Here is a 26815-nt window from a genome sequence, read left to right as displayed (position 1 = left end):
CATAAATTATATTTTCAATATTTTTGGACCTCCTGTGTGCATTTTAACTTAGTGGCAATTTAAATACAAGTGGCAATTTCTTGCTGTTTTAAAAGTGTTAAAATATGTGTGTAGGCCTATTATAACCGTGACAAAGTAATAAAGTCATAAAATCTGACTGAATACTTTCATGTATTTCTATAAAAAAGCATAGCACAAATACAGTGTATTACAATAAGGTTTTGTCTGTCATATATACTAATACAAGCAATAAACTATATTGTTATAATACATTAGAATATATGATATATATACATATAGTGTTTAAAAAAAAACATGATGCAGAAGATGTCCACTTAAGTTCTGGGTTTTTCATACAAACCATTCTGTGTGTTTGAACCCAGCGGCTGTGGGGGAAAAAAAAAATGAATTACTACTAAACTGATTGAAGCTTGACATATGAATCCTCCTATTACATTAATACTGTGAATTAAGGTGGTTTCACACTCACCTATACGGTTAACAATCTCTTCACACTCACTGCTTGTGGCAGCCTGCAGGACCACACAACAGAAGCCTGTTGGTTTGCCTGCCTGCGGTGAATCTCTGAAAACCAATTTAATGTTTAGTACTGAATGTCCAAAAATGTTCAAAAACACAAAGCAAGGAAGGAAATGTCACTGATAAGAAAATGGAATGCAGATAAACCAGTCTCATAATCCACTTGCTAATTATTCAAATTCCAATATGTGAGCATAATATCCAGTATCAATATATAAATAAATATATATATATAAAAAGATCTTTCAAGAAAGAAAGCTTAGCATAAAACAGCATGCCATTCATTTAATTTGAATTACTAACATATGAATAGACATCTATTATACAACATAGTACAGGTCCTTCTCAAAAAATTAGCATATGTGATAAAAGTTCATTATTTTCCATAATGTAATGATAAAAATGAAACTTTCATATATTAGATTCATTGCACACCAACTGAAATATTTCAGGTCTTTTATTGTTTTAATACTGATGATTTTGGCATACAGCTCATGAAAACCCAAAATTCCAAAATATTAGCATATTTCATCCGACCAATAAAAGAAAAGTGTTTTTAATACAAAAAAAAGTCAACCTTCAAATAATTATGTTCAGTTATGCACTCAATACTTGGTCGGGAATCCTTTTGCAGAAATGTCTGCTTCAGTGCGGCGTGGCATGGAGGCGATCAGCCTGTGGCACTGCTGAGGTGTTCTGGAGGCCCAGGATGCTTCGATAGCGGCCTTAAGCTCATCCAGAGTGTTGGGTCTTGCGTCTCTCAACTTTTTCTTCACAATATCCCACAGATTCTCTATGGGGTTCAGGTCAGGAGAGTTGGCAGGCCAATTGAGCACAGTAATATGGTCAGTAAACCATTTACCAGTGGTTTTGGCACTGTGAGCAGGTGCCAGGTCGTGCTGAAAAACGAAATCTTCATCTCCATAAAGCTTTTCGGCAGATGGAAGCATGAAGTGCTCCAAAATCTCCTGATAGCTAGCTGCATTGACCCTGCCCTTGATAAAACACAGTGGACCAACACCAGCAGCTGACATGGCACCCCAGACCATCACTAAATGTGGGTACTTGACACTGGACTTCAGGAATTTTGGCATTTCCTTCTCCCCAGTCTTCCTCCAGACTGGCACCTTGATTTCCGAATGGCATGCAAAATTTGCTTTCATCCGAAAAAAGTACTTTGGACCACTGAGCAACAGTCCAGTGCTGCTTCTCTGTAGCCCAAAAGTGTCTTGACCTGGGGAATGCGGCACCTCTAGCCCATTTCCTGCACACGCCTGTGCACGGTGGCGCTGGATGTTTCTACTCCAGACTCAGTCCACTGCTTCCGCAGGTCCCCCAAGGTCTGGAATCGGTCCTTCTCCACAATCTTCCTCAGGGTCCGCTCACCTCTTCTCGTTGTGCAGCATTTTTTGCCACACTTTTCCCTTCCCACAGACTTCCCACTCAGGTGCCTTGATACAGCACTCTGGGAACAGCCTATTCGTTCAGAAATTTCTTTCTGTGTCTTACCCTCTCGCTTGAGGGTGTCAATGATATTGATTCTGGGATTGTTTTCTCGAAATATTGACTTAGCATCTTGAAATATTGAGAAAGTTTCTCATTATTTCGAGATGCTAAGTCAATATTTCGAGAAAGTTTCTCATTATTTCGAGATGTTTTCTTGAAATATTGACTTAGTTTCTAATTATTTCGAGATGTTAAGTCAATATTTCGAGAAAACCACTCGATATAATGAGAAACTATCTCGAAATAATTAGAAACTAAGTCAATATTTCAAGAAAACATCTCGAAATAATGAGAAACTTTCTCGAAATATTGACTTAGCATCTTGAAAAAATTAGAAACTTTCTCAAAATATTGACTTAATATCTCGAAATAATGAGAAACTTTCTTGAAATATTGACTTAACATCTCGAAATAATGAGAAATTATTACGACGTATTATGCGCTTGGGTCACGCTATATAGGACACCGGTGTTGCTGATGCCGATTCATGTAAACTAAATTAAGATTTACACCAAGTCAAATTATAACATGCTGCTCAATGATCTGCCGCAACCCGACAAAGGGTGAATTGTAGTATTTTAACTGTGGTTTTAGCTACTAATGATTCAATTATTGCCTTATTATCTTATCTGATTTGCACTGAATAGCCTATCTCTGAGCAAACGCGCTCTTGAGAGGATTTTAAACAAGAACGAGCTTTGGTACTGAAAGAACAGAACAGAGGTGGCTGCGAGATGGCAACATCCATTGAACAACTTCAAACCTCTGGAGACACACACACACACACTGTTTTTCGCGTGCATATGATAGGCTACGCACTTTATGGCGTATTATACGGACAAACCACCCACCCCATCACCCTAGTCCTACCCAAGAGCGCGTCATATACACGCCATAAAAGTGCGGATCATATGCATGCAAAAAACTGCGAATAGCATATGCACGCCAAAATGAGTTTGGTGTATACATTCCACGACATTGCACACTCGTAGCCTACTATTTACGTATTTACATGTGATCGGGTTGGTAAACGACAGGGACAGAGTTCTGCTGCCGAAAAGTTGCAAAAGAAATATGAGGTTGTGATCGGGCAGCAGTTTTCATCCAACAGTAAGCTAATAGAACAAACAAAAATAAATTAATAAGATAGCACAGCGTATGCTGCCCGCCTCGCTTGATGTGAGTTGCTGCACCAAACTGTGCCAATGTGCAAATTACGAGAAGTAGTCATAATTACGAGAAAATATGTCATTATTATGAGAAAGGTTCTCAATATTTCGAGATGATAAGTCAATATTTCGAGAAAAATATCTCAAAATAATGAGAATTTTTCTCGCAATATTGACTTATCATCTCGAAATAATGAGAAGTCAATATTTCGAGAAAGTTTCTCATTATTTCGAGATGTTTTCTTGAAATATTGACTTAGTTTCTCATTATTTCGAGATGCTAAGTCAATATTTCGAGAGTTTCTCATTATTTTGACTTGCCTCAACTATGGCGGAAACGGGCTTCTATGGGAAAATAATGAACTTTTATCACATATGCTCATTTTTTAAGAAGGACCTGTATACTCCAAAGTATACTTACAATAAACAAAAGGCAAAAATGGTTAAATCAGGTTGGCTTCCAAACCTCCCAACACATGATATCTCAGGGAAGTGGTGTTGAAACAGCTCCTAAACAAAAGGAGAGACTTTGGCTTAAAATTATACACCCAAGTTACACATATATAACATTGAATAATACAAACCTGCTTATTGGACTTCTCGATGCAGGTAAGATGAGTCTCCTTTACATCCAGCAGTACTTCCTGTATAATAAAATCAAAAAGCATGCGTGAAAAATTATACAAATGTCACAACTAGCTTATATACACTGCCCAGCAAAAAAAAGTCACTGTTTGGATTTAAATAGGCAAATGCTTAAGAGTCTATGATTGGATCATTATCTCAGTGATTATGTTTCTAACATGTTACATTTTTGTCGACAGACAGCTTTTCGTTCCTTAAAGGTGGGGTAAGTGCTATCTGGTAACCGTTGTTGATAGTTCTAATCACCAAAACAAACACCCCCCTACCCCCAAAAAGGGTCTCGGCTCTATTTTGATAGCTCCGCCCCACACATACGTAACCCAGGCAACGACTATGGCAGAATCTGTGTGTAACTAATCCAGGTCGAATATTCAATAAAAACGTCACCCCTTCTATCACAAAAACACAAACCGTTCTCATGAACAACTCGATAGAACACGAGCACAACAATCCAACTAACGAACAATTATGACCAGAATAGAGTTATAGCGATCACAAACACAAACAGTTCTCATGAACAACTCAATAGTTAGTAGGCTATACAAGCTTGATAGTCCAGCTAACGACATATATTACAATTATGACTGGATGGGTTATATAGATGAAAAGAGGAAACAAACATATATTAGGAGTATAGTATCTTACATGTCTGACACATTTTGTGAGCTGACGCTTGAAACCTTGAAACACACTGAGGAGATTTAGATGCTCCATGCGGTGTGGAAATGAACGGGTCATTATCATCGCCACAAGTGAGCCACAATACGATCGCAAATGGACAAACAAGTGAACGTGACACACGAGTATATTCAAGCAAAAGCCAGCATATGTTAGTTCTTTCTTGGCTAATGTCCGTCCTGTGTGACTCGTGTGTTTTGAATAATGTTGTGCACTGAGCCTCTCTTCTCACCATAGACACGCCCCTTACCTGCTGATTGGCTAAAAGGTTGTTATTCCACTCGGCCCGAGTCCTTTTTCTAAAACGGTTTTGAAATAACACTTACCCCACCTTTAAACAACCATGTAGAAAGACACCTCATGGCCATATTCCAGGGTGATAATGTCAAGATTCATTAGGCTCAAATCGTAAGAGAATGCTTGGACATCTCGAGTCCAGACCCTAAATACATTAAAAGTTTTGGACTCTTGACCAAAAATTGACGCACACATATTTCCACAAATTTTCCAAGATCTTGTAATGACAATGCAAGAGTCAAGCACTCTGTAACGTCTACTCCAGCACATCCCAAAGGCTTTCAATGCATTTAGGGTCTGGACTCAGGTGACGATTCATGTGTGAAAATTATTCCTACACAGTTGTTGACTGTTAAGCATTTAAATGTCCCGTTCTTCGCGATTCCATCTTTCAAACTTTAGTTAGTGTGTAATGTTGCTGTTAGAGCATAAATAATACCTGTAAAATTATACAGCTCAAAGTTCAATGCCAAGCGAGATATTTTATTTAACAGAAGTTCCCTTTCAAAGCCTACAGCAAATGGCCGGTTTGGACTACAGCAGGAAGTGCAGGGATGTAATGACGTCACTAGGACAGTTTGTTGACTAACCCTCGGCCCACAAGAACACGCAAAATAGGGGGCGTGGTCTTGTTGCTTGCGGTCTTGTGGTCTTGTGGAGAAGAGCGCGCATTCAGCGCTTGCATCTCCCCGTTATGGTAAGAGGCGGGACCTTTCCGGGCAAAGTGCGCTAAACTACCGTCCAATCACAACACGAGAAGCGCTGGCCCAATCAGAACTCGTTACGTATTTCTGAAGGAGGGACTTCATAGAACAAGGAAATCATCAGGCCGTTTTTAGGACAGAGGAAACAGCGCTGTACAGATAAGTAAATTATGTGAAAAATACTGTGTTTTTTTACACACGAAACATGAACTCATGTTATATTGCACACTGTAAACATAATCAGAGCTTCGAAAACACGCAAAGAACGGGACCTTTAAATCCAAACAGCAACTTTTTTGTTTGTTTGTTTATTTTTATGGCCAGACAGTGTATATTTCCCTGTATAAAACTCACTTGATTAATTGTAGATGTACCTTTCTTGCCTGTCTGCTCTTTAGAACCAATGGGATGGCATGTTGCAGACTCTCCTTACCTCCATACTTAAGATTAAACAAAAATAACATAGATATATTAATTAATTACTCTATTTTTATCACACATTGCCTCAAAAAATACACATTACATGGATTAAAGCGATGCAAGTGCACCATGAAGAGAGATGTTTACACAACTACTGTACCATTCCTATGTTTGCTTTTCCTAAGAGGTGCACAGCGTACAGGATCCTGTAAATGAAACACGATCAAACAGACTGTTTATGGTATTTGAGACTAATACAATTGCAAACAAACGTGAAGTCTTTATTGAGAGTACCTGCCGTCTTTCACACACTGTGTCTGCCCTGACTTCTGAACTGCAGTTCTGTCCCGCTGAGAGGCTGGTTTTGGGCCAAACTGAAGCAAGGGTTTTTCCTGTTTGAGTTGCCGTAAGTGTTTGACCAGCGGCTGATAGATGGACCCATCTTCTCCTCTCCAACGTATAAAGTGAATGGAAAGTGGCTGACCCTTGAGCTTGGACAGAACCACACCTGCCTTTGGAGGGAAAAAAGTGTGTGGCCTGTCAGTCAGATAGTGATCTTTACACTACCTTAGTTGACTTTTTTTTTCACATTCACAATGACATTTTAAAATCGCAATGTAATGGAAGTAGTGACAAATCTTTTCTTTTGTATTGTGATGTACGTCTGAGTGAACCAGATTATTGGATTATCAAATATTGACTTGGTTTTGTGCATCGGTTGTTGATTGGAGGAGGGAGGCAAATGGTTGAATGCAAGCTTGCAGTCGACTGTAAGAAAGGGGCGGGATTATGCAGACAAAATGATTGGTGAAGTTCGGCATAAGTTACCAGAGACAAGTCAGTCATATCACTAGACTGGTTAAACCCAGCCTGATCTGCCTGCGATTTGATTTCGTCATGCAGCTCAGCCTGGAAACCTGTACATTAATTTCTCCTGCTTCTGTTACACTTTTCACTGGAATATCGAGAAAAAAAATGGTAAATGTAGTTTTTTTTGCAAATTAACCATATACATGGATGAATAAGATAAGACCAAAAACAAGTATTTTAAAAAAAAATCATGTCAACTTTAAAATTAGAAATCTCATAGATTTCCTTAAAAATATTTTAATTTGTTTTCGAAGATTAACAAAAGTCTTGTGGGTTTGGAACGACACGCGGGTGAGTAAATGATGACAGAATTTTCTTCTTCTTTTTTTGTGAACTATTGTATGGATTCAGAAGTCTTGGAATATAGCGTATAAATAGTATGAATCATTTGAATAACTTTAATGGTAGTTTAATGATGTGCAGTTTATAATATCATTTACATTTAGTCATTAACATCCACATCATGCAAACCAGCAGCTTGAACATTGTACCTAACATATCTTTTAGTGTTTCCCAGAAGAGAAAATAAGTGGTTGGAACATTTTTTTCTGACAGGAGTGTTGAACGAGTATTAGAATAAGCAAACACAATGGAAACACAGAAGCTTATCATGATTATATAATCAATTCGGGTAAAGCAGATAACAGAGTACCCAAATATCAGGCTGTCTTTAGAAGCAATAAAATTGTATGTTGGTATGTTGGGTTATGCAGGATATATTTTAAGGGTAAAATGTATTCTGACCTGCCCATTGCTAGCATTCCTCAGTGATATCCCATTGATTTCATCAATAATGTCACCAGGCTCAGCAAACATTTCCACCTGAGCTTGACTACCCTGAAGAAGTTCCAGCACAAACACACGTCCATCTAAGTACCTTTAGAAAGAAAGATGAATAGAATATGATATATGAATAGTAATAATCTAGAAAATCAAAAACAACACAGACAGCAAAAGGGGGATCAGAATGTGAACAAAAATGATTTTTAGAATAACTACAATACACAAACAAATGCAGCATTCAGAATTGAAAAGACATGCCGACATGCTAACCTGAGCACCATTCCCAGCTCCCGACAGGGAACAGCTTCAAAGATTTGACACACCTAAAACACAAGCAAGGTTTGCAACATGCAGTTCAACATTGCCTCGTCATGCACACACAGGTAAATGAAGCATGTCAGAAAATTAAGACTGTACCGGAAGCAGCCAGCTTTCATCCAGGAAGCTGCAGTTCTGAGATTAAAGTCACAGAGAGGAAGATTCCAGCAAAAAATTACAACACTTTACTGTGACAAATCTGAAATACACTGATGCGTATAGCAAATACAGCGGTTCATACCTCAATACTGATCTTAAAGTTCATTTCTGACAACACCATAGTCAGCGAAAGGAACGGTTCTGTTTGGAAACAGTTGAGATACTATTTACAGCAAAAAAACAATCCAATGACCAAGTTAGATGGTTTGAGAAACCAAAACATTTACCTACAAACTCCTCATTTCGGAGAATAGAAATGTTAGGGCAATACCACTGCAAAGAGAAGAAACAAATGTTGATTATCTGTAAAAGACAAGATTCAGTCATCACTCTGTGAGTGTCCACTAACCTCGATTACTCTGTTTGTGTGCAGCAGGTGTTTTACTACATTTCCCAGGGTTCTCCTCATCAGCATGAGCCGTAAGAAGAAGCGTCCTCGGCCTTGAGAGGTAATGAGTTTGCTGCAGGCCGTGGTCTGTTGCACTGCCAAAGAGACTGAACTCAACCTTCACGGGCAGACAGAACATTCTGATTATTCAAATATCTTTTCAGACATGTTGTGGTTGTGATTAATCATAAGCTGTTATTTTTAAAATGGAGAAGGGTATTAAACTGAGTGTTATGATGTAATATAGTACATGGATATTGTTATTGCAATTATTAGAATAACAATTTAGGAATGACAAAAACAGCAATTTCAGATTTTAAAATACCTCTTTTATTTATATTACTAAATGTTTCAAAATCCCACATTACTGTTTATGTCCTGGATTTAAAGGCAGGCATCTCCAAAGCCACACCTCCTCCAAAACACAAAAGCGTCACGAGAGACGCCATTAAAATACCTCATGTCTCAAAACACATAGCAATGGTGACTTCAATATTATTCAACAGAACAGTACAATGACAAGCTCGCTTAAATAGGTGCTTTTACATTTCACTTTGAAAATCTTTCACGGTCATCAAATCTTCACTCTCATGACAAATGATATCTGACTCCTGCTGCTGGTCTGTGCTGCGGCTCTCATTCAGCTGTATAAGCAGATAAGTTCAGTCTGTTCTCTAACAGTTACTGAACTAAATTATTTTTATTACTATAAAAAAATCGAAATGATGGTGGGAAACTGATGTAACTGGTGTTGCATCTGTTTCGTTGCGGTGCTCGGTTGACTGACGTCTCTCTAAATCGGCATAGCATGAGGACGTGTGATATCTGTGTTGTAGGTGTGCGGTGCGGAGTAGGACCTTGTATCATTGCATTGGTCCTACACGTTGCACAGTACAGTCAATATATATATACACACATTTAGACCACTTAATTTAGTGATTGCTATCAGGATGTGAAGAGACATTAAACCTGCAGCATAACAAAAAATGTTTCTTGGACAAATTGCCACACCGTCCTTAATTAGACTTCGAATCCTAGATTTTATTTTCACCCTAAGGTAAATTATACCAAAAAATTGAAGAAATGAGTGCATAAAGACTCACCTGCCACATGTGTCGTGGTGTAGAAGCTGTTCAAAACAATTCCAGTAGTCTCTATGTGCCAAGCTGAGAACAGGCTCTACAAAAATGAATGACATGCAGCATTCATAATAAATATAGTGTCCTTTACATGCACTTTTATTTGCTTGTATTTTTGTTTGTTTTTTAATCTAAGAAACATACTTCTGCCACTAATAATTATATTGATAAGACTGCAAGGACTTGTTTTCTGCTTTTCCTTTAACTATCTTTGTTCTATGTTTTGCATTGAAATTAATACTTATACAGACAGTTTGTTATGTACAACTACTTTGAAGCATTTAAGCAAAAACATTCAGGTCAAAAGGTTATACATTGGAAAAATAAATCGAGTGTCAAAATTATTAAAATATTGTCAATACATATCCTTATTATGTAATGTGTATGTATTTTCTCACAATGTGTGCCAGGTGTAATAATCACTCAATATTTGAGTGCGCATCCTGTTTGCTGACAGATGACGATATGCAGGTGTACAGGAGAGTGTGTGTTGGTGTGTGGAGCTCACGCTGTAGTCCCTTTTGCAGGATAAGTTCCAGGAGCTCACAGCAGGATGCCAGGTGTGGGTTGGAGTCAGTCACAGTGCCCTCCGATTTCAAATTCAGAATGCACACTTGGAATTAACAGGGAGGATGATGGTTAATGATTAGTGTTTTTAAACACAAGATGTAATGTAGGTGGAATAACACTTGCATCATTAAACCAGACCAAAACAGCACACACTGGCGAACTCGGTTGCCAGGAATATAAAACAAGATGGATCTGCAGCGGAGTGATATTAGAACACTCTGAGCGGAGAGGGGAAATTTCTGGCGCTCACTTCTCCAGATCAGCTTTTGGTTGTATTTTTACTGGCAGAGAAAAATTGACAAAATTCCCCATTTTGACGAGTAGGGTTGGGCATCGTTTTGATTTGAACGATTCTGATTCCGATTCCGATTCTTACTTTCGATTCCGGTTCTTTTCGATTCTCGATTCCGATTCTTTGAGGGGTGGAGTCAAAACATGTCACATCGATATTCAATGCTATTTTCAATACAACGGGGGGAAAACGCTGCATATACCGTCAATTAGATATTTTTTATATAATTTTTTTTTTGTCTGTCTTTTGAAAGTCTAGGCAATCAAAAATTTCTTCTGAAGAGATCACTTTATATGATAAAGCTTTTAAGCTTTTTCTCATATATAAACATTGATCAATTACTATTAAAATTATCTCACAAATATTTGTTAACTCAATGTATTTTTACAACGGGGTAATTGTGTTGCAATAGTTTACACACAGCACAAGTAAGCTTGATTTTGAATGTTAAATTGAATAAACAAAGATACATATTACACAAAATAGCACAAATAAATACAATAGAATAAAAGATATAAATGAAATAGACAGCTTTATTTTTTCAGGTAGGTCTAACATTCAGGTAAGAAACTGAATAAAAAAACGCAAAGTGGCTAAATAAATTTAAAATAACATTGGATAATGTTTTTTGCAAAAAATTAAATAGTTTCATATAAAACCATTAAAGTTACACAAGTTGATCAGTCAAGAGCAGTGTGATCGTTTGTCTTTTTGTAGTTTGACTTTGAATAACAAATGACTGCGGTCCCTTTAAGAACTGGCGCACTCATTGATCCTGAACACTGTTCCTGTTACTCATTCATTTCTTCCTGAATTGTTTAAGACTGTGTTTACATACTGTTCAAAATGTGCACTGAGAATTTGTTTGAGTGTATTTGACCAATAATAAGCAGGAAAAAGAAGCACATATTTGCACTTGTATGTCAGGGGCGGCTTTATTACGGTGTGTGTGTGTGCGCGCTTCAGATGTGAGCCTGAAATCTGCAGGGATTCGTAGAATTATGTGCAATCCCGCGCGGAATTCAGACCGATCACACACACTAACACTAACACGCTGTCGTAAGGAAAAGTCCAGCAGAACGCGCGTCCGTCGTGTTCAGAGGTTAACCGGCTAAATGAGAATATATGCGGCTGCGCGTCAACTCGCTGTCGGTCAGAGAGGAGAGGAGAGGAGAGCAGCTGGGATGGATTGTGTAGGCTGAGCAGGCTATCGTATCTTTATAGATATTTCAGTATCGATATTTTTGACAACACTAGTTGCACTGTGCCGACCCAGGCTTTTAAAAGTGAAATAAATCCACACTTCAGAGCCGCTTACCGGGCTTCCATGACTAAAAGAACAAGCGGGCGCGCAAGCTCCGGAAATCACGTGGCCATGGAAACCAAAACTTGCGCGCTTGGAACCGAAGATCAGAACCGAAAATAAATTTTCTAAACGATTCCAATGGAATCGTTATTTTTTAAACGGTTCCAAGTTAGAACCGGTTCTCGATGCCCAACCCTATTGACGAGTTAAAGGTGCACTATGCAACTTTCCGTCCACTGGAGGGCACTTATTCAAAACAAATGCCTAGTTTGATGACGCAAAGTTTGAGTGCAGCATCTTGGGACATGTGGTCTTCACCTCACAGCCGGTGGAAAATAGGGCAGAAATCATGTTTATGCATGTGGTTATTGACGTTACTGTAGTATGAGGCAGAGCAGGACCGAGTGTTGTGGAGCTGAGTACGGCCGCTGGAGCGATTGTCATACAAATACCCGCCTCGCGAACACCGGGACTTTTATTAAGACGGGACAGGACACAGTCGCCGAGCGCCTGCACTATTTCCGCTCTTCCGGTTATGATCAAGCCTGCAGTCTCCCTCTCATTTACTGAAGCTTTCGCGCCTCGATTGCCCCCCGGTGACCAGTCCCAGTATAGCCGCCCCACTGTGTTTTCTAATGCAGGCAAGCTAAATAATAAAATTACACTTCAAATATTTTTCCCCCAAAGTTAGTTTATGTCACTGAAGGCAGTTATCATCACGATGATTTCATTTCAAGTGTTCGTTTTTCAAATAAGTTTAGTTTGAGTTAGTTATTTGATGCTATAAAAACGGGGGGTGTGACGTCATGATTGACAGCTGAAACTGACGGCTTCTCTGAGTGAAGTTGTCACTTAGGTACTAACTGACTTTTTTCGAAACTTTGGGAGCAGATTGGAGCTTTAGCTTTAATTTCTACATTTCCATAACTGTTTATTTCACACCAACATAATTAATTGTTCTGCATCTGCGAGAGTGTGGGCGGGCTTTTGATATTGCAGCTGTACTTCCTGCTCTACTTCCTGCGCTCTACTGCGCAACTCCGGTCCCGAAATCGCTACTGCGCAGACTCGGTCCCAAGATGTCCGCGCCGTGCAGGCCGCCTAAAAGCTTCAAATCTGCCAAGTGGAAACGGATGATGTCGAGTCGTCCATATTTTTTTTACGGTCTATGGTTATGATTATGAGGTAATGCAGCTATGTTTATCATATTAGATACATTTAAGTGTGTTGAAAATGATGTTATGACGTTACTCCGTGCATTCACTTGTTCACACTGCTAGGAGTAAAGCGCTTCTGCCAAATAAAACACGACACCGAGGGTAACGCAGATATGACGCAATTGAGAGGCGACTTCCTCATTCGCTATGCTGAAACGTCACGGTCCTTAGTTAAAATAGCGATTTTCTCACAATTTACAAATAGTTGGAAACATTTGGGATATTGTAGGTAGGCCTACTCAACTGAACAAAATATATAGCACGGGCCTAGTGGTTTTTGGATATTTTACTGCAAAAATACTACATAGTTCACCTTTAAACAGATTATCGAACAAGAAAAAAATGGAGGGACTTTGATGTTGTTGATCGTAATTGATTGTTGTCCCGCCCTTGCTCCAGTAAATACATCATCAGAGAAGAGATGTTGAGGGATGGGAAGTATATTTACACCCCTGTGGAAACTGCTTTATTTATTGTAAATTATGTTTTGGTTTTTTATACTGTTTCTTGATGTTATTGTTTTAATAATAAACTTTAAAAAAAAGAATTTCATTAAAGATTACCAGGCCAAAAATAATATTACGGATAGGCTACATCATTATAATACCGCAATAATTCACAAAAAAAAAAAAAAAAAAAAAAATAGAATGGTCAATTGTGATTTCATGGTGACTTTCTCACCTATTAGAAACAGGCTAACGTTACTCACTGTGAATACTTGAAACTCGTTTTAGTCTAGCCGTGTATTGCTTCCTGATATTTACACCAAAAAAAACAGATATTGCTATCTACAGCAATCAAAACATCCCCTTCAGTGCCACTTCAATCCATATTACTAATTCAAAACGGGGTTTCTCAGTGCGCAAAACAAGTATGCTAGTCTATTTATCTACCAACAACAGCGCTGCTAACAGAAGCTCTCAGACAGCCTAGCTGTCACCTTCACTCTGAACAACTGATCAATAACCATACAACAGCACATCGAAGATGTCAGATACAACCCTTAGTATGCGTAATGATGATATGGGATATGAAACCTACCTTTAAGTGTTTCGATAAGCGGGTCTTTTGCTGGCATTATTGTCAACGCGCATATTCCGCCACATCTATCATGCAAATAACCTCATCAGAGGTTTGTTTCCTCAAGGTTGCTTCATGAGTGACATGTGAAATGGTGCCACCCGTCATTAATGTACATCTACCGCCCCATATGATGGTGGTGATGAAGATGATGATGGCGCCCTCTCTATTAATTCAGTGAATCTACAGGTCGTTTCCAAACATTACGCAAACCGTGGAAGAGCTTGTTTTAAAATTTCACCACAAATTAATAACATGAAAAATTATAGCATAGCCAATTAAAATCATTTTCACACTCTCACTTGTGTATTTAATTTGTCTAACAACATGCACAAGTGTAGATTGCATTTTTTTCTGAAGTCATGAACATGGCCAATCCATCGCATTCAAATTATCTATTGTGCTTGGGAATTTTATTTTATATTTATTTTTATTAAATGACCAGATCTGTTGTCTTGCCTAAATACACAAAATTAAATATTCTTTCTGCATAATTAATAACAACTGCAGTTTGGTTGGAATTTATTTATTGATTTATTTAGTGGTGTAGGCTAATTATCTTTCTTTCAAATTAGTACAATATGCATTGACAGTTCCTTTAGTACAACGTTGGGCCTTTGTTTGACAGCAGTTAACATTTACTTTTCTTGTTGTTGAGAAAGTCTTAGATCCTAATTGGATCTACTTCACTGGAGGCACAAATCTGCTGTGAGGCAACATCTCTGTTAAATTCACCAAGCATGCTTTTACTTACAGGTTCTTCCATTAGGACTGATTTGAAGCATACGGTAAAGGACGGCAACTACCGGTTACGTCCCAGTGTGGTGCCTGAAAGGATGGAGCTTATGAAGGCTGCAGCAGGATCTAGACGTAAGCAGTGTTTAACGTTAAGGAAACTGCATGGTGGTTAGGCAGGCTTACTGAATGTTGATTTGTAACCTTTTCAGCCATGATGATACTACACTGTAATGCAATATACTGCACATGGAAGCAAATTCTGATTGTATTAATTGAAGAGGTTAAATCAAGCCATCCTAGTCGTATGACATCTTTCTTTCAGATGAATAAAATCGGAGTTATATATAAATGTCCTGGCTAATCTAAGCATTATAATGCAGTGAATGGGAGCCAAAGAATGTGCATCTATCCATTATAAAAGTAATCCACACGGCTCCTGGGGGTTAATAAAGACCTTCTGAAGCAAAGAAATGTTTGTGTACGAAGAATTTCCATATTTAACACAAAAATATCTCCTGCCAGACCGCCTTCCATATTCATCATACTGAAAAAGTTTAACTGACACAAAGTATGACTGGGACTGCGAGAGGCGTTAACTACGTTACACTTTCTTCGTAAGTTAAATAAGGAAGGTGGTTTGGCAGAAGCTAGATTTAAATATGTGTTAAATATGAATAGTTTTCTTACAAAAACATATCACTTCTCTTCAGAAGGCCTTTTTTAATGCCCAGAGCATGTGGATTACTTTTATATTGGATGCTCTTTATTTTGGGCTCCCATTCATGCCATTATAAAGCTTGGATAAGCCAGGACAATTTTAATATAATATCTGAAAGAAGAATGTCATATACACCTAGGATGGCTTGTGGGTGAGTAAACCATGGGGCAATTTTTTATTTTTGGGTGAACTATCCCATTAGAGGCACCATGAAATAACAATGTACCTGTCAGACACAGACGAGGACACAGATGGATTAGTGCACGTGCAAAGTTTATTATCAGAGGTTACGGACACAGGTGATACTTAGGTGGATGGTGACACTCAGACGAAGGACGGTGATGGTGAAGACGACGATGAAGGTGAGGACGAAGATGACGATGAAGATGGTTACAGATGAGGGCTTCTTGGAAGGACAGGTAGTCAATGGTGGGATCGGTGCAAGACCAGACATTGAGTGTGAAGGTGAGGAGTGTTTAAGTAGTGTTGCTGGTGATGGTGCACAGGTGATCAGAATGCCGGTGATGGGAACGAGTGGGTGTGGCAGTGTCTGATGGCTGTGAGGGCGTGACAGTACCCTTATTTTATGATGTGCCCTTATAATATTTAATGGAATATAAGGATTCTGAAGTGTGCATACGATGGACGATTTACTATCCCATGAGGCCACGGGAGAGGATTTGTGAGCGGCAGTGAAGTGACATAACTGACATGGTCAAGTGATAATGACGAATGTAGTGCGTACAGATTACATACACACTCATATAGAACATACTTTTTTTTAGCAGAAGTGAAGTAATTACTTGCTCAAAATAAGTACCTATACTCAAGAGAGTATGTGACTGGATGCAGCCACACTGCCACAGACTAATTGTGATAATCTGTACACACTGAGATGTGTGGTGGGCAAAGGTGTCATCGTTAGAGAGACACCAAGTACCTGCAGTGAATTCAGATTGATAGGGACACTTAAGTCACCTCAATGGAAAAATGTGTCCCAATCACCCTGAATTCAAGTCATTCCCCTGAGAGGTGAGGCAGAAGAGTGGATATTAATTGGTAAACTTTGACTTGACTGTAACACGATCACATTGCATTTTCAGGAGAAAGCAATTAAAATGTGTGGGGGTTGGTAGAGTGAACTTCACAAGCAAAAACAAACATGGTTAACTCTGTCAGAAAAAAACACTGAGCAGGTAAAAAATTATTCTATTATTATAAGAGATTCATCCTAATTACTTACATGCTGGTTTTATTTTAGGAATGTTTTAATGTATAATTACCTTTACTAAAAAAAAAAAGTTATAAAACAAAGATTTTTTCTTTCTATTTTAAATATTCACATTTAAAAGGTTGACAATTCTGTCATTAATTACTCCCTCTTTTCAATCCAAACTCATAAGACTTAAGATTTATTTTTTATGTTTTGTTAACTGAAATAAATCAATAAAATATACAGTGGGGTAAAATAGTATTTAGTCAGCCATCAATTGTGCAAGTTCTCCCACTTAAAAATGTGAGAGAGGCCTGTAATTTTCATCATATGTACACTTCAATTATGAGAGACAGAATCAGTTTTTTTTTTTAAAGAATTTATTTGCAAATTATGGTGGAAAATAAGTATTTGGTCACCTTCAAAAAAGCAAGATTTCTCACTCTCACAGACCCGCAACTTCTTCTCTAAGAGGCTCCTCTGTCCTGCACTCGTATTAACGTAAAAACCTCCTTACATCAGCAAGGGCATTGAAGATGAAACGTGGCTGGGTCTTTCAGAATGACAATGATACCAAAAACACCGCTCGGGCAACAAAGGAGAGGCTTCGTAAGAAGCATTTAAAGGTCCTGGAGTGGCCTAGCCATGCAGTCTCCAGATCTTAACCCCATAGAAAATCTATGGAGGCAGTTGAAAATCTGTGTTCTAAATCATCACTGCTTTAGAAAAGATCTGCATGGAGGAATGGGCCAAACTACCAGCAATAGTGTGAAAAAACCTTGTGGCGACTTACAGAAAACATTTGACCTCTGTCATTGCCAACAAAGGCTATATAACAAAGTATTGAGATAAACTTTTGTTATTGACCAAATACTTACTTTCCACCATAATTTGCAAATAAAATCTTAAAAAATCCGACAATGGGATTTTCCGGATTTTTTTCTCATTCTGTCTCTCATAGTTGAAGTGTACCTATGATGAAAATGACAGGCCTCTCTCATCTTATTAAGTGGGAGAACTTGCACAATTTGTGGCTGACTAAATACTTTTTTGCCCCACTGTAAATATTAGATGATAAAAATTGTTTTAATGAAAATTAGAAATTAGTAATAATTTAAATTAAATGTATAAAAGGGTAATACTGAGTGCTGTGTTTTTCCATCGACAAACCTGATGCACTACATACAAAATGTAATTTTTAGTTGAACAGACTGTAGGTGCAAATGAAGAGTTCTGGCAAATGGGAAGAGTTTGGTCTGTTCCTCAGAGAAAGCTATCATAGATCATACAGATCCAAACCCTGTTCCTAGAGGCATACCAACAGTGCAAATTTTAAATGTCTCCCTTAATCGACCCATCTATTTCTGGTCTTGGAGTCTCTATTAAAGGGGGGGTGAAACACTCAGTTTCAGTCAATCTCATGTCAATCTTGAGTACCTATAGAGTAGTATTGCATCCTTCATATCTCCGAAAAAGTCTTTAGTTTTATCATATTTATAAAAGAAATATGGGCTGTACCGAGTCTTTCCGGAAAAAACCGAGCGCCTGGAGGCGTATCGTGTGGGCGGAGCTAAAGAATCACAAGCGCGCAAAGCGGTGACGTCCTCAAGCGTGGAGAAACCCATCTATCTCAGCTAATACAGATAATGATCCACAATCAAATCTGAGGCTGAAATAAACTGAACAGGAGAAACGGCAACATCAGGACGTCCGTCTCTGTGGTATGTAAGTTACTGTATTTAATGGCCTCTCCACATTTCTGTGTCTTTACTCGCAGTGTATGAGGACATGATTCGGTTTATGGACTATTGTATGCGACTAGACCTTAGAAGTAGCAAGCAGAACGGTTTTGCACGTCAGACTAGTGTAACGTTATACAGAGAACAACAATGGAGTAACCGTTAGTGCATTTGAATGACGAAGCACGCGATCGTATCGTTTACTGATGTTTACTCATGCGACGGTAGCCAATAGCAGAGACATTTGAAGTTGATTTACTCACCGGCATCTTCCAAAGCAGGACCGCTCTGTCAAAAACACACTTCTTTGGTATGATTTGGTGAAGTCCTGTGACAGCAGTGACCGTGGAAATCCACTTTGCGACGCGACTGAAGCGATGCCTTGAAGCTTCCCGTCATTTCTGCGTTCAAATCGGTTCAAATGCAGCGCTGCCTTCCCGGGGCGCGACATAAGTGTTCACGGAGGACTGGATCTGCACCTGAGAGACTGTTTACAGCGTGCATTTCCTCTCTCTCCCTCTAGTTACGCGCGCGCGCACCCTTCCGGGAGAAGAGCCCGTACAGCCCATACAAGGACCTTCCGCTCTATTTAACGTCAATTAGACCCATACTCGAAAAAAAACTCGCCGAAACTTGTGAGAAACCGGAAGGAGTATTTTTAACACAGAAATACTCCATCAAACGTCCAACATTAGTTTTTGAAACTTTGTCTATGTTTAGGATGGGAATCCAAGTCTTTAAAGGTGTAAAAAGCTCAGTATGCATGAAACAGCATTTCACCCCCCCTTTAAGGAGCTGATGAGTTGAGTCAGGAGTGCTTGATTAGGAAGAGTAAATGTGTAGTGTTGGTGTGCCTCTAGTGAACAGGGTTGTGAAACACTAGCCTAACCATGATCTAAAGATCAAGATTTCTTTTGGGGTACGTTTCTTTACTGACTACTTAACTGTCCATGACGCTCATGTCTGCTCTCTGTCAAAAAGGCAGATCAATGTTAGGTTCCTGGTGAAGAGCTAAACTGGTGACTGCCTGAAATAGGACACATGGGAAGGATAATCATGGAGAGCAGAGGAGCATAATCACCATCAGTAGAGAGTCAGAATTGCTTTTGAAACTCCACAGCTGTCCCCTGTGGATATGCCAATCTGTTCGACTGCAGAGTGGCTCTTCAAGAAGAACCGTCAGTATGAGAGAGATTGTCACCAAAGTCTCCCGCACAATTATGTAGTCCATGAAAAGATTTTTGACATACATGACGTCACTAAAATCAACATTCACACTGCAGTGACCTGTTTCTTGTAGTATTAGTAAAAAATAATATATAAAAAAAAAACTTATTACCAAGATAGCAGCAGCTGATACTTTACAGAGAAGAGGTCTCAGAAAGATTTGCCCTCATTCCCTTTTTAGCGTATAAGCAGCATCATGGGAAGTATAAAATAATCACAAATCTGGTTAAATAAAGTCGTTAAATGAGGCTGCAAAGCTGGGCTTTTTCCACTGATGGAGCAAATCTGAAAGCACATATTACCCACCAACTCACTAAGCAACAGCTGAGCTTGAATCAGCTCCACGTTAGAACCAGCCAACTGGCACATTCCCAGTAAAGCCAGATCCAGGGAGAACCAAGATGAGTGGATATTCTAGTGCAGATCTGTTTTATAACAACTTGAAAGATGATTCAATACACTATGTTGCTTAGGAATCATCACAAAAGACCAACACTTATTTTCACTGCTGTTAAGAATCGTTTATTTATTCAATAATCGGCTTGCTAATTCTTTCTAAGCATTTTGGTTGAGCCTAAGAAGACGCATTCAACACCTTATTTTTTTAAAAACACAACATGCTTGACAAAGCCATAAACCTATAACACACAAAAGAGGTAGTGGTACATATGCTGAGGCATTTTTATAATATTGAAAACAAAGTCAAACTTTTTTTCTTTTAGCTGTTGTCCATTAAAGAATGTAAATGCAAACAGTTTCAAGAAATTTGCTATACGGGACAATAACAATTTGTTTTAACCATATATTAATTTATTCAAATTACTTGTTCAAATATTTGGGGAAGAAATATGCAGCCTTGATGAGCATAAGAGACTTCTTTCAAAAACATTATAAAAACTTACTGACCCCCAATGAATGAATGATAGCGTACTGTTCCAATACAGAGAATGTTGTTAATTTACAAATTTGAATCCTCAAAAATATATTCCTCTCTACCTGACAACCTGTGCCTATATGACAACTTTGATTTTATATATATATATATACTACATGTGCTTTAAACTAGGTTTTAAAAAGATGTTTCCTTTTCTTCATCATAGACACTCATACATCATTGACCCATACAACGGATCCTAGCAATAACCCAAAAGGAGAGGAGAATGGCAGGGGAATATTAAGGTGACAAATTCGAAAAATATGTTCAAATATGATCAAATTGTTATGAATGTTTGAACCAAACAACTTTATGCCCTCTGATAATTGAATCTATTCGTACCTCCGGATAACCCTATATGAGTCACAGTCACAAAACACACAGTCACCACCGCACGGTGACGAAAGCTGCCAACATTGACGAAACACAGGCGCGAGAGATTTTACACTTTAAACATCAGTCACTGTCTTCATCAAGAACACAAAAAGCACTGCTTCCTCTCTACCTGACAACCTGTGCCTATATGACAATATAGCTTATGTAATCTCAGCTCAAATTCTGTTAAAAGCCACCGGAAAAGAAGAGTTTTGTACTTTGGTGAGCACTGATTTGACAGCAGGTGAGAGTGTAAGTGGATTATGTCACATTAAATGTCATGAAGGCACTTGTCATCATCTTCTTGCTACTTTTGCTCCAGAGGCGACCCCTGGTTGACCCGTCGCTATGATTGGATCCTTCACACGTGGCAGCTTCCATCAGGCTTAACGTCTGCGCTGGCTGCATGTTGTGGATCCGGTTTACGACCCGGTTAGGCAAAGCACAGCCAAACACCTTCTTGAAGCCCTTGCGGAAGTGCTTAGACACCAGGGCGTACACGATGGGGTTCAGGCAGGAGTTGGTATATGCCACCAGGTGAGAGAGAATACGGATGACATAGGTTGTGTGGTTGAGCGGGAAGTGGCCGAACCACATACACAAGATAACCAGATGATGCGGCAACCAACATATACAGAAGAGCACAGCCACGATGATTATCATCTTGGTCACCTTGCGCTTGGCCTTGCGGGATTCCGACATGTCCTGCATGGGGTCCACGGAGGTCCACAGGTAGCGGATGGTGCGGGCGTAGGTGATGCCGAGAATGAGGACTGGGATGAGGTAGCCGAATACGAAGGTGCAGACGTCCATGGCTCGACGATGATATATGTTCCACGCCGGGATGCAAAGGGTGGTTCCGTTTAGATCCATCTGCTGGAAGTAGCTGAGATAAGGACTTGAGAAGAACAGCGATAGTGCCCACACCAGGCTAATGGAGGTCAGAGCATTACGAGGTGTTCTCGTCTCTCTCGAGCGCAAGGGGTACCGAATGGCGAGATATCTGTTGAGAAAAAGCAATTATAATACATCAATAAATGTGTTTTTTTAAATTATTATTATTGCTAAATTAATTAATTACTAGTAAGTCACAATGGACTCTTATTTTTATGGAATATTGCAGGGTTTATTATAAATGATTTATCAGTGCACGCTGCATTATTTTTTTAATGTTCCATCATAATCAAAATAACTCCCCTTCCCTCTTCACTGTAAAAAAATTATTTAGAAAAAAAGTTACCTGGTTGCCTTAAAATTTTGAGTTCATTGAAATTAAAATTTTGAGTTAATACAGTGAACATTTTTTGAGATTCGACAGCCTTTATTAAAATATTATTCAAAGATTTTGTAAGCATATTGGGTAATTTGTGTGTTTTATTTCTGATGACGCAGTTAAATATGCCAAATTGTGCTATTTTCATAATTTATCAATTTTTTATGTGGTTCAGATACCATAATATTTTGAGCTTCTATTTATTAAACAAATTTCCTTCATTGTATCAACTCAATTTTTTAATTTCTATATACTCAACATTTTAAGGCAACCAGGTTACTTACTTTTTTAAGTTAAATCAACAAAAAACAAAAAAAAAACATTTTTTACAGTGTTTGTATTGCCAAAAGTTTTGGGATGCCAGTTTTTACATGCCCATGAACTTTAATGACATCCCATTCTTAATCCGTAGGGTTTCATATGGAGTTGGCCCAACCATCTATAACAGCTTCAACTCTTCTGGGAAGGCTTTCTACAAGGTTTAGGAGTGTGTTTATGGGAATTTTTTTATATTCTTCTAGAAGTACATATGTGAGGTCAGGCGCTGATGTTAGCCGATAAGGCCTGGCTAGCAGTCTCCGCTCTAATTCATCCCAAAGGTGTTCTATCGGGTTGAGGTCAGGACTCTGTGCAGGGTCTACAAACCCAGACTCATCCATAGGATAACCAGTAGACAGAGAAGTCTCCACTGCTCTCAAGTCCAGTGGCGGCGTGCTTTACTCCACTGCATCCGACGCTTTGAATTACACTTGGTGATATAAGGCTTGGATGCAGCTGCTCGGCCATGGAAAACCCATTCCATGAAGCTCTGTACGCACTGTTCTTGAGCTAATCTGAAGGCCACAGGAAGAATGTAGCAATTGACTCTGCAGAAAGTTGCAGATTTCTGCACACTGTGCACCTCAGCATGCGCTGACCCCGCTCTGTGAATTTATGTGGCCAACCACTCCGTGGCTGAGTTGCTGTAGTTCCCAATTGCTTCCACTTTGCTATAATAAAACCAACAGTTGACCGTAGAATATTTAGTAGTGAGTACATTTCACAAATAGATTTAATAAACATGGCAACCTATCACGGTGCCACACTTGAATTCACTGAGCTCCTGAGAGCGACCCATTCTTTCATTAACGACCAGTCATTGTAGAAGCATCTGCATGCCTAGGTGCTTGATTTGATACACCTTTGGCCATGGAAGTGATTGGAACATCTGAATTCAATTATTTGCAGGGGTGTCCCAAAACTTTTGTCACAATAGTGAAGAATGTGTTGTTAGTAATAAACAAAAAAGTGCAATTCAGCACAAATTATTCTGCACAAATACTCTTTACAGTAAAATGCTTATTATATTCTCATTATGTTATTTAATGCCTAATTAAACAGTTGCATTGTTTTCAAAACTATGCCAAGAGAATGATTTTTTTATTATTTATTTGCATCACATCGTCAAATTCGTTAGCAATTAAAGTTTCTTTTTGCATTGTTCTGATTAAGTGCCGTGCATGCTAACACTTTTCCTTCGGAAGCCTACAATTACTGCATATTACTGACTATAACATCTCTATCAATTACGCGTTTCACGATTTGCTGAACTGGAAAGAAAAGCGCGCGCTGTTTGTGCGCTACAGGATCGTACCTGTCCAGAGACACAGCTGCCAGAGTAAAGATGCTTGCGTACATGGTCAGGTAGATGATAAAGTGCACAGCTTTGCACACGAATGGTCCAAATATCCACTCGTCCATGGTGTAGATGGTAGCCTGGAGGGGCACGCAGAAGACGATGAAGCAGAGGTCCGCAAGCCCGAGGTTCAGAATGAACAGGTTGGTGCTCTTTTTGTTCATCTGGCCGTTGCGGATGAGAACTGCGAGCACAAGACAGTTCCCCACGGTACCAACCAAAAAAATGATAGAGAATACGACAGAAATGATCACCGACTCAACTTTCCAGTTGGAAGAGAAGTGAATCTGCTGAGATGTGTTCATCTTGCATGCAGTATAACGTCAAAAAAGCTTCAACGCTGTATGCACCATCTGGACACGTGTAAAGAACATCTACATTGTCATTTTTGCGTCCTATAAATCAGGATACCCAAACACAGCGAGAAAAGAAAATCATTTTCTATCTGGACGGTTTTCACGCAGGTACAGATGAGGACGGTGGATGTGATTGAAACATCTGAACATCACTCCCTTCACCAGCCTCCTCCCCCCTTACACTCAACTATTTATCAAGAACTTTCTTTCTTATACACTGCAAAACATTATATAAACGACGATAAATAAAACGTATTTCGAAAAAAATAAAATAAATTATATATATATATATATATATATATATATATATATATATATATATATATATATATATATATATATATATATAAGAGCAGTGCATACGAAAGAAAAAAGGGCTCTGGAGCGCGCGTAAACGTCACATCATTTTGATTTTCCTGGCGAAAACAGTCTATGACAGGGCTATTCAAATCTTACCCTGGAGGGCCATTGCTGTGCTGAGTTTCGCTCCAACCCTGATCAAACACACCCAACCTGTGATTTTCTAATGATCCTGAAAACATTGATTAGCATGTTCAGGTGTGTTTGATTAGGGTTGGAGCTAAACTCTGCACCGCATTGGCCCTCCAGGGTAAGATTTGAATAGCCCTGGTCTATGACGTCAGGGAAGGTCTCGTTTTTTAAGTTTCGTTTCAATTCGTTCACACATTAACTGTATGGATGGCTCCACTGTGACAATAGTGTGACAATATACCCCTCTACTGGAGCATGTTGTCACAAAAGATCAAATGCATCTTTCTTTCTTTTTACAACAAATGTTGAAATGTTCAATAGCAAATGTCTATAAAGAAACTAATAGGGGAAAAAAATTAAACCTTGAAAAATATGTGTGGCAACCCCGCTGTCCCCTTCAGTACAGCTAATTTAAAGGGATAGTTCCCCTAAAGTTGAAGATTACCCTATGATTTACTCAGCCATCATCCTAGGTGTATGATATTCTTCTTTCAGACTAATACAATCAGAGTTATTTAAACATGTTCTGGCTAATCCAAGCATTATACTACAGAAGTAAATGGTATTCAGTTTACGAAAAAAGTGTAACTGCGATGTATGACATTGGACATTGTGGGAGCGTTTTTAACTGTGAGACAAGTTACACTTTCTGCATCGGTTGAACACATTTACATTTAATAATTTATAATATGGAAGGCAGTCTGGCAGAAGCTAGATATTTTACATTATAAAGTTTTAAATTGGTCAAACAAACCCATCACTTCACTTCAAAAGGCCTTTATAACCTCCTAGCGCCGTGGGGATAACTTTTAAAAGGATGGATGGATGGATTTTTTTGGGCTTCAAATTTAGGGCTACCATTCACTGCCATTATAATGCTTGGATTAGCCCGGACATATAACTCTGATTTTAAAAGTCTGAAAGAAAAACCTAGCTTGAAGGTGAGTACATCATGGAGTAATTTTAATTTTTGGGTGCACTATCCCTTTAAGGATGGATGTTTCAATCACAAAAAAAAAAAAAAAAAATCCACCGTTTTTAGAAATACGGCTTAAATTCTTTCCTACATTTAGATATTTGGGCAAAAGCATTTTTGTCTCAGTGCATGCATTGTTTTAGTTTGGCAGGGTAACCGCTAACTTAGCTTAGCATAATGAATAGAATCCTGTGTTGCCAGCTATAGCATGTCCTAAATAAAATGATTAAAAAAAAAGACACCTAATTACTTTTTGTGGCCTGCAAATAGCGATGTAGATAAAGACTAGGCGATTTTCTTGGCAGATGTTGACATGGGATTATATTATGAGGAAGCACAGGCGAAGCACTGCTATTTGGGTGCACTGCAGAGATGCCATGCAACACATTGCGATCGCTCAACAGCCAGAGGACTTGAGAATGAGAGCCGTGATATCTCTCCGCCCAAGTAGTGCTTCATAATATAATAATATAGTCTCATGTTAACATCTGACTATAGGAAAATCGCCTAATCTTAATCTGCATCGCTATTTGTACTCGTTGTGAATACGCAGGCCACAAGAAGTAATTAGGTGTTTTTTTTTTTTTTTTTTTGATCAGTTTTACTCGAAATATGCTAGCTGGCAATATAGGATTCCATTCATTATGCTAAGCTAAACAAGTGCCAAACCTGCCAAACTAAAACAATGCATGCAGTGAGAAAAAAAAGCATTTGCCCACATATCTAAATGTAGGAAAGAATTTAAAGCTACACTGTGTGATATTTTCCCCCATCTGCAGCGGTGTAAAGGTATATGACTATCCAGTGAATAATAGTTTCTGTTCCTCTCAATTCCGATTTCGTTTTAACTCCTACGGTGGCCGATTTAGTCCAAGATTAACATGGCAATCCCCCTCTTCACATTCGACACGGTGCCATCGAGTGTTAAAACGCGAAAGGCGAAACTTGAATTTACGGGTATGTCCCTCTTTGGCTAATGTACTTTCAAGATGGAGGGGCAACATGGCGACCGGCATTC

The 26815-nt window shown here is 38.8% G+C and overlaps 2 protein-coding genes across 4 annotated transcripts; both read right to left on the bottom strand.

Annotated features, from left to right (window-relative positions):
• Positions 1 to 152: 152 nt before the first annotated feature.
• On the bottom strand, positions 153 to 14261 carry si:ch211-250n8.1 (uncharacterized). 3 transcript variants are annotated; one of them, XM_067429609.1, is made up of 16 exons: positions 14043 to 14261; positions 10125 to 10229; positions 9581 to 9656; positions 8439 to 8595; positions 8317 to 8362; positions 8172 to 8230; positions 8030 to 8065; positions 7883 to 7935; positions 7574 to 7706; positions 6254 to 6471; positions 6120 to 6165; positions 5914 to 5979; positions 3800 to 3859; positions 3637 to 3725; positions 491 to 585; positions 153 to 412 (listed from the first exon to the last, which is right to left on the bottom strand). In XM_067429609.1, the coding sequence occupies exons 1-16, from the start codon at positions 14077 to 14079 to the stop codon at positions 336 to 338; spliced, it is 1353 nt and encodes a 450-aa protein (XP_067285710.1). In that variant the 5' UTR covers positions 14080 to 14261; the 3' UTR covers positions 153 to 335. The 3 variants fall into 3 exon arrangements, with proteins under 3 accessions (XP_067285710.1, XP_067285711.1, XP_067285712.1); XM_067429610.1 differs by having other exon boundaries at positions 153 to 386; XM_067429611.1 differs by lacking the exons at positions 153 to 412; positions 491 to 585 and having other exon boundaries at positions 5894 to 5979.
• Positions 14262 to 20806: 6545 nt separating this feature from the next.
• LOC137055550 (galanin receptor 2a) lies at positions 20807 to 24278 on the bottom strand. Its single transcript, XM_067429376.1, has 2 exons — positions 23932 to 24278; positions 20807 to 22028 (listed from the first exon to the last, which is right to left on the bottom strand). The coding sequence occupies exons 1-2, from the start codon at positions 24276 to 24278 to the stop codon at positions 21287 to 21289; spliced, it is 1089 nt and encodes a 362-aa protein (XP_067285477.1). The 3' UTR covers positions 20807 to 21286.
• Positions 24279 to 26815: the final 2537 nt, after the last annotated feature.

Source organism: Pseudorasbora parva, chromosome 21 (genome assembly GCF_024679245.1).
Source record: "Pseudorasbora parva isolate DD20220531a chromosome 21, ASM2467924v1, whole genome shotgun sequence".
Taxonomy (NCBI): domain Eukaryota; kingdom Metazoa; phylum Chordata; class Actinopteri; order Cypriniformes; family Gobionidae; genus Pseudorasbora; species Pseudorasbora parva.
Note: the sequence above shows the minus strand (reverse complement) of the source record. Positions and strands in the feature narration are given on the sequence as shown.